This window comes from Hyperolius riggenbachi, chromosome 3, assembly GCF_040937935.1.
Source record: "Hyperolius riggenbachi isolate aHypRig1 chromosome 3, aHypRig1.pri, whole genome shotgun sequence".
Classification (NCBI taxonomy): domain Eukaryota; kingdom Metazoa; phylum Chordata; class Amphibia; order Anura; family Hyperoliidae; genus Hyperolius; species Hyperolius riggenbachi.
The window spans coordinates 34,040,822-34,055,982 of NC_090648.1; the positions used below are offsets into that span (position 1 = coordinate 34,040,822).

Consider the following 15,161-nt stretch of genomic DNA (forward strand, 5'->3'; position numbering starts at 1 on the left):
AATAAAAGCCTTGCTGAGAATCCCATATGAAGAGACCGACCATGCCTTGTAAGGGTTTTTTTCACCTTCCTCTGGATTAACAGGGGTATGTGGGGGACGGGCTGGAGTTGTACTTTATACTGGTTGAACTCGATGGACGTATGTCTTTTTTCAACCAAAATAACTATGACTGAGATGGACTAGTCCAAAACCTGTCACTTCTGTCATTTCTACTGCCTACTGTGACAGCAACATAGGAGAAAAGTAATTGATGGCTCATTTTTACTCTGTAAAATTTAAATATGTGCAAACGTATACAAATAAGAAGCGCGTTTCTTCCAGTTTCTCGCTGAAGTGCCCCTTTAACCTTTGACTATGTCTAAGCAGTTCTATCTCCTGTGCTGTTGTGATGAGTGTCAAGTTATCTCACTTTCTGTGGTATGGTGCCAGACAAAGGTGTAGTGGTGGTGCCCATAGCAACCTACCAACAAATATTTTCTGTAATGTTAAGCAACTTGAGTAACTGAATTTGGCATTGTACAGTAAATCAAGGTGTGCTTTTACTGGTGTAGCTCAAATGTTGCCACATACTAACAAACTATTCTTGCTCTGCAGTATCTCGGTGGCACCAGCAGAAGGTACACGCTGTATGTGACTTATGTATTGACTCTGGTGCCCAAACAGAAGGACTTCACCTACACAGGTCGAGTGGAGGTTGTTCTGGATGATGTTGGTAAGTTGTGACTATCAGTTGTACAGTAGGAGGAACAGCCAGCCAAAGAATGATCTGACTTTTCTTTTTCTCTCCTAGTGCCACCTACTTTCTCGGGTAAATGTCTCCCAGACAGACTAGTAGTTGATGTGAAGCGTGGTAACCTGGATCTCAATTGGCATCCCTATATTCGTGATATTCCACTGACCAGTGAGCTGATTGCCTCTCAGAACATGATCTACCAGAGTTCAGACACCCAAATCCACCTGGAGGTTCCCTTCCCATCCATTGGCCTCATCTATGAGGTAAGTGGTCTCCAATACATTACTGAACTTTAATCTTCTCCCAGAGTTGAGGGCTGGGCAATAACTGCAACACTGGTGGACGCCAATGTTTCCCTTGCCTCTACTTGGTGACTTTACAGCCTGGGTGCCATCTTACAAGTCATGTGTCATCATGGCCATATTAGCACCCAATGCTATAGCAATACTGATTGTGTAGAACTGTGGATCACCGTATTTACTGTACAAGCTGTTACAGAGCAGTGCCTTGCAGCCCTCACACTGCTGCTAGTTATCTGTAGGCAGTGTATACAGCAGGGCTGTAGAGTCGGTACAAAAATCTTCCAACTCCAAGTACTCAAAATGGATCCAACTCAGTCTAATACTTACCAGGGCTGTGTAGTTTGTACAAATAACCTGACTCCTCTGTTTATCAAATCAGACTCCAGGTACTCAAAATTGCTCCGACTCCACAGCCCTGGTTTACAGTATAAGCAGTTCTGTGCTTATTGACTGGCTTACTGGTGAGGAACCTCGTTACTCTAGTCTGTGCACAGGATTAACAGCTAACCAGTGCAGTTTACTGAAGGACTCATACATGATGCCCTGGCTGTAATGTGCCTGTACTAGAAATTGAGGCTTAATTTTAAGGTTCTAAATTCTGTTATCCAGAACTTTTAATAACACAAATCACTGGCAGTGGCCAAGGCCAACTTCTAGGGCTCTGTTCCTAAAGACTGGGTTCCAAGACTCCTAAAGGTAGCAGTAGTGACGGTTATACACCTCCATACAAAACTTGCTGTGTACAGTATTTACATACTGTACATGTCACTACTCTCTTGCACTGTATACTAGACCCATAGGCAAACGCAGGGGGATTACAACTGCCCAGAATTGCCCCTTAGGCCAGGGCTGGTGCAGTGTCTGTGAACTGGCACAAGTTGAAACGCCATATCTGCAGGTATCCTGCAGCTCACAGCACTGCCCCCTTTCTTTCCCTGCTACAGTTGACTTTGGATGGAGCAGCATGTGTACAGAGCATGGAGCAGCTCTGGTGTGTGAATGCTTCACTTTCCCCTTCATTACCAATGTCGGCTGTCCTTATCTGTATCCACTGTTTCTGATCGATCCCATTGTTGGTCAGGAAATTGCATTGTGTACCCACCATGTCCTACCATATTATACTATATTGTGCATGGTTGAGGGAGACCTTTCAGGAAACCCCCCCCCCCCCTTGAAAATCCTGGGTTTGCCCCTGAGACCCTTGCTTGACACACTTTTGGTAAGCTACAGGAAAACCTTTTTGAAAATTGGATGACTTTTTGCACAGAAATCCTGGGGAAATATAAACTACAGTAATTTAACCTCCCTGTTATTCAAAGTGCTGTATCTAGGCTTCCCCATAGTTTCAAGCAACCAGAAAGCACACTTAACAGGCTGGCATCTGCCAATACCATTGGTGGGCCTGTCTTGTATCCTTTCTATTCTTTGCTGTAGAATACTATCCCTTTCTGGAAATCTCTCATCACTTGACTGTCTACAGAATGCATGCAGACTGGCCACAAAATCCCAAGCTGCATAGCAACCATAATCTGGCACAAGTCATGCTGTGCACCATATGCATTACATTTCCATGCAAGCTCAAAGGGAGTCTTAAGGTTTTTTTAACAAGTAAATTGGCAGCTTTAGTTGCCCTTTCTAGGCATAATCTCCCTAGATCTGGGTAAAACTTGGCCTCCACATTATACATGAAGTCATTGGTTCTCACACTGGGTGCTGGGGTACCTCGGCATTCACCCCATCCTTTGTGCATTGCCATCAGGTAATCCAACTGCACATTGGACAATGGGTGGGTTAGTGACTCCTTGGAGGATGCTGTGTAATGGGGAAGATCACTGACCACTTGAAGGGGGATGTGGCCTAATAAGCATCCCTAGCTCCTTGAAAGGAGGGAAATGCTGCCTAATGAGTATTACTGGCTACTTGTGCTAACAAAGGGGATACAAATCAAAAGCCCACTATGGTCTAGTATATTACATTAAGGATTGATAAAGCAACCAGGGGCACTTCTAGGCATAGACATTACAGGCCATTTCCTGGAGCGCCATTAGTCCTGGGGTGCCTTGCCCCTGGACTAAACGCCTCCCCACAGGGGTTAGTAAGTTGCAGGCAGGGGCCTCCCTGCGTCCCCTTGTGCCACCTGTGCATCTCTGAAGCATGAAGGAGCCTAGGCACAGTAGGACAATCTTATGTCCCCTTGTGCCACCATCTGTCCCTGTCCCCTCCTGCACTCCCTCAGCCCAGTGTTTAAATGTAGAATATAGTGCAGCATAAGCTGTGCTCTCATCTCTCTGCCAGAGTCCAGCGATGTGCCTGTGTGACCATCCTGTCTCCTGCTTCAGAAGCTGGCATCTCTCTCCCCAGTATAGTATGACATGGGGTAGTGGACTACAGACACAACATGACATGCATTGTATCATTCTGGACTATTGCAACGTTTGCAATTTGACTTTAATCTGAGTCTTCTGTGGGGAGGTAAGTTGACCACTACCCCCTTTGAGTGGGATTATATTCTACTATATTGGTGCCTGTTTTACAAATTGGCTATTTGGAGGGGGTGCTACATAATTTGGAGGTGTCACTGACTACTTGGAGGGGGATGATGATCACTAGCTACTTGGTGGGGAGGCTGCCTAATAAAGGTCACAACAGCATGTTTGCCCAAGGATGCCCTGGTAAAATTCAAAGCAATCAAGGTGCCCTCACCCCCCAAAATGAGAACACTGCATTAAGTGCCCATACTAAACTCCCCCTGCTTCAAGGGCAGGTGGATCATGTTGTACCACTTGATCAAATACTCAATTTTGGGGATCCTCACACTTTTTTGGGGGAGAATATGGGCAATGCCATATTGCCTTTTAAATACCAGTTGCCTGGCAGTCCTGATCTTGCTGGCTTCAGTGGTGTCGAATTCCAACACCTGAAACAAGCCTGTAGCTAATCCAGTCAGATGTCCACATCTGATCCGCATGCTTGCTCGATAGACTAATAACCTTTATATTGCGCTTTCCTCCTGGCAGGCTCAAAGTGCTTTAGCTACAGCCACAAGGGGGTGCTCAGTAGGCAGTAGCAGTGTTGAGTCTAGCCCAAGGACTCTTTACTGAATAGGTGCTGGCTTACTGAACAGTAAGAGCTGAGATTTTAGCCCAAGTCTCTTGTCAGTACCAGCTGGAAAGTGTAATGGTTAAGGGCTCTGTCTTTTGCTTTAAATCAGCCTCTATCCTGCTCACTTGAGGTTCCCTAGGGAGAGACTTTGAACTGAGTCCAGTCACTCTAGAATCATTTCATGGACCATCCTCATACACAAATTGCTAACTTGCATGGAAGAACTGGTATCTCGTTGAACCAATCAAGGCAGTAATTCAACAGGCTGAGCTTGCTTAGACCTAGAGCAGGGGTGCCCATTAGGTAGATCACTATCTACCAGTAGATCCTGACCCCACTACAGTTTCCATTCTGTATATACAAGTGTGCTCCTAAAATTGTACATGGGTAGATCATTTGGACTTGCTATTTTTTTTTTAAAGTAGCTCACAAGTGTGGGCACCTCTGACCAACAGTCACAATAGATTGCTCTGTGGGGTCTATATGGGTCAGCTAAGCGCTTCAGGTCCATGGCCAAACCTTGAACCTCATTCAACTTTGCCACCAACTCCTACACAACAGCTGTGGAGCAGCTTGGTTATCTGATTTTGCCACAAAGGTACTTGTAGTTTTGACTATTTGCTTTAAAGTTTTTTTTTTTTGTTTGTTTTTGTTTTTTTTCTCCATGCCCCTTCCAGGCAGCCAGTCTCATTGCTTTTGATGTACGCTTGGTCTTCAATTTCCTGGACAACAAAACCCAGGAGTTGGAAATGTCCTTCTCAGTGGAGTGTAGCTTCCCTCCTCCAACCTCTCCAGGTAAGTGGCTATGCAGATAATGTGAAATCAATTTTGTCAAAAGGCTTTGGTGACAAACTCTCTCCCTGAACAGTGTGCCTCTCCAATGGTTCCATGATTGTTGTGGTTGATGGCTCGTTTACCAGACCCCCTATTGATGCACAAAAAACTCACCTGAAGGATCCTGCATGTAAGCCACAGGAAGCTGACAAAAACCTGGCACTATTCAACATTCCAGGCTACTCCTGTGGGACCATCCGCAAGGTAACATTAGATACAGAGAACTGACCTCAGTCCATTATCTAGCCTTGTTGTACAAAATCTCTAGCAACACAAACATGCATAGGTGCAGACAAGTCTCCTGGTAGGTACTATATGGGCTCATCTCCAGGAACCCAGAATATGTCAAAGTAGAACATCCCTGTGGCTCTTTCCATTTGCTTGTATAACTTGTATACTTACCGGTAGTCCACTTATTCCTGATCCTATGTAAGATTGATTTACTTTTCTGAACACCATCTCAGTAGCTTTAAGCCCCAGTCAATGATCTGGTAATTCCTCCCCCAAAACACCTACACGTCTTCTCATGGACTAACTCAGACTTTAGTTCCTGGGTCTCTGTGAAATCACATGCATACCCTGTTTGCATGGATAACCTTGCACTGTATAACTGCTACCTGTCCATTTATCCCTAGTCATTGTCTAGCGCTAATGTTGCTTTAAATACAATTTGATCAGCTCTTTAGCTTATAGACTATTCCAGATAACCTGGTCAGCCATGTGGATTTTAGGAAGTTCTTTCCAAAGGACTCTTATGGTACAGGACTCTAAAATTCTCAAATTTCATATATGTACATGAGCCCATTTACTAAGTAGAGCCAATGTTTCAAAACTATACAAATGCATAGCTCTTAGAAGGGCAAACCTCAGCTGTAGCCCTGAGATGACTGCTCTAGAGATCGGATAGTCTGAGCTTCAAGTAACTGAATTGAGGCAGGATTGGATGGGTTCATTTTTAAGCTACATTTTGTAGAGTTTCGCTCAAATATGGAATTTGCATCTAACTGGTCATTCCTATTCATGAATCCTTAATTTGTCTAGACATTAGGCTAGGTTAAGTATTGCCTAAAACTTGCCTCTGATCATTCAAATGAAGCTTTTTCATCACTTATCACTATGCAGATAATGTTGTGGCCTAGATTAATGTAAGACCCTAGTCCTGCCTCCTAGTGGATTGAGTGCTACCCACATGCTACACAAACCTAGCTCGATGTTAAACCCATACTTAACAGGCACCTGTAGACGGCATGCCAGGGCCACTGCCTGATCGTAACATTTCATATTTTTCTTACTATTCTGTATCAGTTTAATCACGTGGCAATCTGAGGTTTTACTTGTCCTTAACTTCTGTCTCATTCTAGTTTGACAGCAATTACCTGATCTATGAGAATGAAGTGATGTATGAGAGGTCTGTGCTCTTCCCCAATCAACCAATCATTTCTCGGGACTCCACCTACAGGTAATGGGGGTCATGGTCAACCTCAACAGTCTAATGTTGGCAGCAAAACTAGATGCAGCAATGATTAATGTCTACCTTGTTATAGGCTGACCATACGCTGTCGTTACCCCCTACGAGACACCAAGTGGTTGAGTGGTCAATACAAGATGGCGCCTGCATTGCTTGGTCTGGCAGTCCCACCTCAGGCAAGAGGTAAGTACTCAATACATTGAGCAGTTCCCATATATTGTGCCAGAAACGCCTAGACCTGAACTGGCAAATCATGTATGCATTTTTCTACCTACATATGTCTACATTACAAGATTTGATAGTCAAATGGCAAAGTAGTACAATTTTTTTTTTTTATTTTTTTTTTTTTTTGGCTAAGTTTATGATGCAAGGTTTCTGGGATCTAGTCCCCTTCAGGCAGATTTCCAGATGTTAGCTTAAGTAAAAAACTGATGCAAGTAAATGGTGACCATGTAGAGGAACCAGCACAACTGTCCTCTTATTTACCTGCATCTGTCTTACATCAGCTAACATCTGGAAATAAGCCTGAAGGACTAGATGCCAGAAGGCTTGCATCATGTATCAGTTGGCCATTAAAAGGTATTTTACAACTTTGGCAAGACTTTAGCTATGATATATTTAGCCCCTGCAAAGGTGTTAAAAGGCTTTCACAGATGAATACTCCAGTACCAGGGAAGGAGGCCCTGGAGCTCACCATGTATGGGGCCAGAATTTCCTAGCCACCTGGGAGAGGCCACAAAGTTGGCCTATAGCAGGGCTTTTCAACCTGTGGTACTTTGCTATTGGCCATGTGGTACACCCCAGGTTTGCCTGCCACTTAATTGCCCACCTGTGGCTTGTTTTTGGTTCCATCCTAACCAGGGGCGTAGCAATAGGGGGTGCAGCGGTAGCGACCGCATCGGGGCCCTTGGGCCAGAGGGGCCCCGAAGGGCCCTCCCTCAACTACAGTATTAGCTCTCTATTGGTCCTGTGCTCATAATAATCACTTCTATATATACATTGAGTAGTGGTAAACATTAACAAGCTCTTCCCCATCCCCTTCTTGCACCTCTGACACTGTAGTTGCCATTGTCAGGTTTTGGTGCGCCGTATCAATTGTTATGTATAGAGTGCCTGGGGGGCCCCATTGTAAAACTTGCATCGGGGCCCACAGCTCCTTAGCTACGCCACTGATCCTAACTCCCTCCTCACCATGCAACCCTGTGGCATACTTCAGACCTCATACCAATGGAGAACAGACATCACTGGCCACTTCCTGTATTTAACATATACTGTCAATTTTCTGGCGATAAAAAGTGGTACAATTGGTGGAAAGGTTGAAAAGCCCTGGCCTGCAGGACTGAATGTCTCATGGGAACACCAATCCCCTTGCCTCACTAATAACATGGTTGCAGACTGGTTAAATTGGCCTTGGGCCAGACTATCTCCAGTGTTAAGGGGGAGGACACATTCAGTGGGACATTATTGTCCATTATAAAGCCTATGCAATGTTAACATCTCATTATAAATGTTGCATTATGGTAACTCGCTAACGTGTTTAGAGCAGGGGTCTCAACTCGCAGGCAATTTGTGGCCCTCGATACAATATTTTGTGGCCCTCGCTGGCAAAAGCTTCCTTATAGTTTGCTTCAGTGCTCCCAAGTAATCCGCTGTATACCTGACGCTAAACAAGGGCTGCAGAGCCCCCAAATCGCCTGGGGGACAATTCGCTGGCATTTCCTGGAAGGGGCAGAGCTTTCAGCTTCAGCTCTGCCCCTCCTGACATCAATTGCCTCACGGATCACCGCCTCTCCCCACCTCTCTCTGTGAAGGAAGAGTGAGAGGGGTGGGCAGAGGCGGCGATGCGCCGCGATTGTGAAATCCCTTATGCGGCCCAGCCTCATCCTGACTTTGCCTCCTACGGCCCCCCAGGTAAATTGAGTTTGAGACCCCTGGTTTAGAGTAACTCACTTTAGGCAAACAGAGGCATACTTTCCCTTGACTGTATTCCATAGTAATGCAGTGTTAATGTGCATCACCAATTTTTTTTTTTATTGTAATGCAGCGTACACATCACAATGTCCCACTGTGAATATGCAGTCAAACTTAAATACTCTAGTGCTTCATGCCACAACACTAAACTGATTAAGTGAGGAATGTATATGACTACTGGTTTCTGCAATCGCCCTGCTGAGCCTTCAGCTTTTTTTTTTTTCCTGACTTCCCTCATGCTAAATGAACAAATTCCTATTTGCTTGTAATTTCTACTGTGAATAATGGTGGCAGATCTGGGGAGAGGGTGATGCTACACCATGCTCACTAACTATATAACACTTATTTCCTCAGTCTTGCGTAGAAGAGCTGGGTCCAGTAATGTGGAGATGAGGATTGCAAAGGGTAAGATGCATCTACGTTTTTTGTTTTTTTTTTTCTTTGTGTGCTGTAACTTCTCCTGTAGCAGCAGGTAGATCCTGTAGAACTATTAAGGTGGCCACTAACCAATTTCTAGCATAATTGTTCAAGCAATCATAATTCTGATCGGAAGAATCAATCAATGAACCAATCTTTGCTTCCTATCCCAACTAACAAGAAAATCCAAATTTTGGTTTGACCAAAATCAGGTGACTATTTTTATAATCGGTTGTGCCAATCAATGGAGATTTATAACCCATCTGAGCAGAATTTCAGAAACTGGACAGTTAGTGGCCTAAGGTAGACTAGATAATCTGCTGAGGTCTGTGGAAGCTTTATAATGTACATACTCTATTGTAGGACATTTAGTAGTGGTATATGGCTGTTCCATTTCTACTCAGTCTCATCACTAAGCTAGTCATGAGATGAGACTGAAAATGCCAGGTTACTTCCACAGATGGCAATGTGCAGCCACTGCATCTCATCAGGATGGGGTGGAGTCTTCTGGTTGCTGTAGTCTGTCACAAAACTGGTCTGAATGGAGCTGCGATCTGGTCGAAGTGGGGGCATGGCAATAGGAGGTGCAGAGGTTGCAACCATAGGGGCCCTCCCTCAGCTTCAGCATTGGCTCTTTTAGACCTGTGCGCATAATGATCACTTCTATAGATACTTTGAATAGTGGTAATAAACTGTTCCCCATTCCCTTCTTGCACCTGACACTGTAGTTGCCATTGGCAGGTTTTGGTGTGCTGTATCAACTGTGTATAGAGTGCTTATGGGGCCCCAATGTAAAACTTGCACCAGGGCCCACAGCTCCTTAGCTACACCACTGTCTGAAAGTAATGCTACACATACCCTAGGGCTATGCACATTTTGAGATGTAAATTCTTGTATGCACAGTATGTAGCTTGGTGTGGAAGTTTTGGATACTTCAGTCCGGGGGCAACTGGTGGTTGTGAGCCTTGAGCGGCTTGAGTACAGATCCAGCCCTGCAGTTCACATGAAATGGGCAGTCCTTTTTCAGGTGGAGGTTTGGTTAGTGCTCCAGCAGCTACCTGGCTATGAGATGGTAAATCTCTGCCATGCACTACAGCTGTAGGTAATGCCTCATTAACAGTGGGACATTAAAGAGTCCGTAACAAAAATTTCAGCAGTATTTCTCCTATCCTACAAGTTTCTAAGACTGTTCCATTGTGCTCTGGCTTACTGCAGCACTTACTACTTACACCATCTCTGTAATCAACTTATCTTTCCCCTGTCGGATTTGTCGGCTGTGTCTGGAAGGCTGCCAACTCTTCAGTAATGTGAACAAGTTAACTCCCAAGCCCCTCCAGTGCTCCTGTGATTATTCTTCACAGACAATGTCCCTTGCTCTCACTGTCAGCTTGTCTGCTATATGTGGTTGATAAACACAGACTGATAAACTGAACAATGAATAGCTGGCTGAGGAAGCTGCCTGGCAGGCTAACAGGACTCCAGGCTACAGCTTGTCATGCTTCATTGATAAAGCTCTTTCAAAACTTGCACATAACCTCTGGAGACTGAATTCAATGTGTAACTCACTGAATTCTGTGTACTCAATGTGTATTAACTGAGTTCACTGCTCTGCTGATGTACTTCCTGTTTTGGTGGCCATCTTTTCTGTTTACAAAACAGTTTATAAAACAGTTTTTTTTACCCTCTTTATTGCAGTGGAGAGCAGCAAAAATATTAGAGGGGGCTAGGAGATGACCCCAAACAGGCAGGGATGTTTGTTTATACTTCATTTTGTGAATACAGATTCTCTTTAAATACCCTGTATAACAGGAATAAGTCATACCACCCTACAGCCACATAGTCAATGTGTGATTCACTGCCTGTTAATGCACATGTTGTGTTAAGTTTACCATACCTCATGATATTGTACTGCAACACACTGAGCTCTGATAGGTGGTGCATTGCCCTGTAGCAAGCCACCTTAGTGTGGCAGTCCTTCTGCAATGCACCACTGAATAGGGCCTCAAGAACCTTCTTGTAATAAGTGCTCCTTACTGTTTACTACCTGTTCTTTCTAGATGAGACATACAGCTTGTTCTACCAGCCAGGAGAGTTCCCGATCTCGGTGCAGCCAGAGGACACTCTGTACATCCAGGCGGTTGCCTCCAGTAGAGCCTTTGTGCCAGTCCTGCAGCACTGCTGGGCTAAAAGCTCTTCCAGCATGGAGAAGTCCTCTCACTGGGATCTGGTGTTGGATGGGTAGGTACACGGCGTGGTAGAAACCAACAGAAGCAGTGAGGATTGTGTAGCCTGCCTTGGAGCTCAAACCCACTAGCAGCCTTTTCTAATAGCTAGTGATTTGCTAATGACTTTTATAAAATCACATCGTTCAAGTGGGATCATCCCCATAGCATTACATTAGCAAGAGCTTTTGACATCACTGGCACTTAGAAAAGCACTCCTAGTGGGTTTCTGGCTTAGGGGCTGGTGACCACTGCAAGAGCGTTTAAGCACTAGTGATTTGAAAAGCTCTTGCTAAAGCAATGCTATGTGCATGGCTCCCAACTGCGTTGTTTTTGGGTTTTTTAGTCCCACTCTAAAAACCAAATCGCTCAGTCCTGAAAGTGGGACAAATTAAGAGTCAGATGTACAGGTCTCTGTAAATGGGTCTTCTACTGGAAAAAATTCAATCTAAACTTTACCATGTGTGTATATATTTTATAAATGTTAATTCAAACTGCACTGGTACTTTATCCTGTTTTTCATAATTATCAACTACTTAACTTTATGCATGATTAGGGGTGTGGCTTAAACAGAGGAAGGAAACTCTCCAGGGATATGTACTTGCCTGTGGGTCTGACTACTTCCTGTCCCACTCCCAGCAATACTGTGCTGGAAGCCCCTGAAACCAGACAAGGATGTCAGCTGTAGCATCTGCAATATTAACCTTAGCTGACATAGTAGCAGCTTTCAGATTGGGCTCTGGTGGAAATGGAGCCCAAATCAGGTCATCTCTACTGCACATGATTTCCACCTGTGCCTACAATGGATCATGGCAGGGAAACTTATTTTGCCTGGGGGGGGACGCAGCTTCCAGCACTGGAGTGCCAGGATGGGGAAAGCCTCATTAAGGTCCACAGGCTTACCCAACACTAGCACTGGCTTCTATAATTTCGCTACCTGTTGTAACAGTGCAGTATTAGCTGGTCAGATCCTTAACACCCATATGCAATAGCTGGGAATACAAGTGGCTGCCTCCTTCCAGCTCAGATCACCTGACCCTCCCACCTCTATCTGCTGTAATGGCCACAAAGCTGCTACTTCCACCAGACTATCTGGTCTGAAGTCTCAATCACTCATATCCACCATTTTCTATAAATCAGACTAGTTACCTTGGGGTGCAGTTTTCATTTGGCTAATTTTACCAATTGAGAGCTGACCTAAACAATCTGTTCATAGTACTCAGTCTGGTCCTCATGCCACAGAGGTAAATCTGGTCAGTGATTGGCCAATTAAAATTGGATGTGTATGCAACCTTATTTCCTTACCAATGGTGAGATGGGAGCTTCAAAATGTGGAACCAAGGATCCTGCTAAATCCTTCAAGAAAGGACTTCTAAGGCATCACTACACTGGTGGGAATGTCAGAGGTCCAGCAATATGGGCTGAGGTGAAGGTTTGAGTTGTGTAGCCACATGGAACCCTGGGGTTCTCCCAGATAAGACTATTGGATTTAAGTGGAGATGTAGTGTCCCCCAGTCTATTCAAGATGAGGAATCAAGATTCCCCCATATTTAAATTTTACAATTTATCCCCAAAAAGGGCATTCCAAAAGACGTAATTTGTGACCTACCCTAGCAACCTTTGCACAATAGATTGGGGGGTTATAAACTGATGAAGCGATATTTAAAAAATTTAGGTAAAAGTAAGGTTTTTGCTCCTGGGTCCTACAGGAGAAATGCTCTACAAATGTTTGGCAGCATCCCTTACAAAAGTTCCTACTCTTTATAGGACGTGCCTAACCAATCACACTTACAAGGGAGTTGCAGGCAGTCACTTTGGCAGCATGGCTCAATATAGAAGGGATGGTGTAAAGTTTGCGTTGCCCAGGCTTGTGACCTAGAAGGGCTTGTTCACATTGGGGGCAATTGCATGTTTTTGCGAGTTGAGAAATCTTTAAAAGCACTAGTGTAATGTATGAGTTCTCACAAGCAATGAGCTTTCTATGCAGTTGCAAACATGGCTCCTGCACCATTTTCAGAGCGTTTAGCAATATCCCTATCCTTATTAAATCACAATTTCCCAAGCGCTTTTAATAACTGAATTGTATGTATTCATTTCCAGGCAGGATTAACTTCGTTACGTCAGGAAAAGTGCTCTGAAAGTACTTAGAAAAGTGCTTTCAAAATCGCTCAGTGCTGGCTTTTTTTCTGAGCAAGGCCTAACTATCTGAATAGAGCTAGTGCAGGGCCGGATTTACCATTAGGCACATGCCTTATAATGGAAAGGTGTATCACTCACCTACCCAAAAAACTCCCTTATTCCCTATGCAGTCCCGAGCAGAGTGTAAATGCAGTTACTCATCTGAGCCTCAGCATTCCACTGACCCGATTTCCCTACAATCGGGGGCATCTGTAGGTACCTGACAGCTGGGCCTTCAGTTCAGTGGGGGTTTGTAGGTTCATGGAGGATGAAGTCTGGGGTGCCAGGACACCTGTGCCTATAGGCTCCTGTAAGTTAAATCAAGGTCTGGGCTAGTGGCAGGTGTTTAGTAATAAAGCACTTTAACATCTCTCATGTCTTGCAGATGTGTTACCACAGACACTCCCTTTTCTACTGTGATCCAGATGACCCCAGATAACGTTGCCCACCTTCAGGTGACGCTTGATGGAGAGTATGACAGACAGGTAAGGTGTGGTGGGTATAGTGCCTGAAATCTGTATAACCAGATTGGTGCAAGTTGGGTCTGGTGGTAGCGGCCTCTAAGAGCCTCTGGCTCTGCCAATCCCAAGCCTTCTGGTATTGTCAAATGCCTACAATTGGCTTATGAGAGCAATTATACATCTGGTTATGGGAGACAACTGGAAGCAGTGCAGTTTTCTCTAATCCTTTGTGGATATAGGAAGTTACTACAGAGCACCCCAGAGGGATATGTTGGGAATCTCAAAGGGAAAATCAATCTTCAGGTGTCGCCTTACCAATCCTGTACAGAATTACCATTCCAGCATAAAACATGAAATGTAACATTAATCAGATGCACCATCCACTAGTTAGTTCCCTGTAGTGAGACTTGATCACCCATACTGCCATGCGCAATACTCCTGGATGAGTGGCATTGAGTACTGTTACTTCCATTTGTTCAGTTTGACCATGGAACTTGTCAAAATTCCCTTCTCCTTGGAGCGAGTGAGGTCCACTGAGCAGACCTCAAACCAACAAACATTGATTATGGTGATGCCTTTAATGACTGTACATGGTTTATTGCAAGCTTTTGAACTTTTGAAACATTAAGTTTCTTCTTCAGGCATTATACAGAACTAGATCAGAACCTAATGTGTTTTTTTTTCCTTACAAAATGTAACTTGTCAACATTGCATGTGACTAAAGCGATTTGACTCTTCTCCCTTCAGCTTTATGTATCCTGTGAGGTGTCCCTGTGCAACCCCAGGCTCTATACCAGCAGCTACCACCAAACATGCAGCCAGACCACTGAACAAAAAGCACCATCCTCTTGTCCAACACTTGAAGTGTCTGTTGGTCCAATCAAAATCTCCCTACAAAGCAGTGGCATTGCCTATAAGCATATCGGTGAGTGTTGCAGACATTGGGCTGCAGAGGGAACAAAGTCTTCAGTCACTAATTGTCTTTTCTTTTGTAGCAGGAAAGGAGACCTGGAACACATGGAGCTGGACTCTGCCGCTTGGACTTGGGTTCATCGCCGCTTTAACTCTTGGTGCCATCTTGCTTGCTGTTCGCCTCTTTGCACGATAAATAAAACCTAAATAAAAACCCGTTTTCTAACTTGTTTGCAGTTATCTTGCAGTCTATCAAAACCAGGTTAGGGTTAAAAAGCCAACCTTTTTCATGAGTTTTTGGGGAAACTAATTCACAATGCAAGCTGGTAATCAAGGGCTGTCATTATTAGCCATTAACAAACTCCAAAGGGAATATCCCTAAATGGCTCCATAGGGCATTGGGCAACCTAAGTAAGCTCCTGACTAACACAAGTAAGGGGTCCTAGCTCAAATGGGGCACCTTGAAGTCCAGGGATGTTAACTCTAGACTTCAAGGGTGGTGGCCCTTACATTCCTGGCACAGCTCCAATTCCTGGCACAGCTCCAATTAATGGGACTGAT

General features: G+C 44.5%; 1 protein-coding gene and 1 long non-coding RNA gene across 4 annotated transcripts in view; one reads left to right on the forward strand and one right to left on the reverse strand.

The window, feature by feature from the left end:
- The window catches only part of LOC137562537 (uncharacterized), a 36,800-nt gene extending 21,974 nt beyond the window's left edge, over positions 1-14,826 (forward strand). The window contains exons 12-22 of one of the 2 annotated variants that reach the window (XM_068273968.1): positions 595-712; positions 791-996; positions 4,815-4,932; positions 5,006-5,175; positions 6,333-6,430; positions 6,516-6,622; positions 8,765-8,815; positions 10,885-11,065; positions 13,613-13,712; positions 14,436-14,613; positions 14,684-14,826. In XM_068273968.1, the coding sequence (XP_068130069.1) occupies positions 595-712; positions 791-996; positions 4,815-4,932; positions 5,006-5,175; positions 6,333-6,430; positions 6,516-6,622; positions 8,765-8,815; positions 10,885-11,065; positions 13,613-13,712; positions 14,436-14,613; positions 14,684-14,796 (1,440 nt within the window). In that variant the 3' untranslated portion in view covers positions 14,797-14,826. The remainder of the gene's footprint in view (positions 1-594; positions 713-790; positions 997-4,814; positions 4,933-5,005; positions 5,176-6,332; positions 6,431-6,515; positions 6,623-8,764; positions 8,816-10,884; positions 11,066-13,612; positions 13,713-14,435; positions 14,614-14,683) is intronic. The other variant, XM_068273969.1, reaches the window with a different exon arrangement.
- LOC137562541 (uncharacterized) overlaps positions 14,262-15,161 on the reverse strand; it is a 46,287-nt gene continuing 45,387 nt past the window's right edge. For both annotated transcript variants that reach the window (XR_011030135.1, XR_011030134.1), the window contains exon 3: positions 14,262-14,803. This is a non-coding gene — a long non-coding RNA (uncharacterized lncRNA). The remainder of the gene's footprint in view (positions 14,804-15,161) is intronic.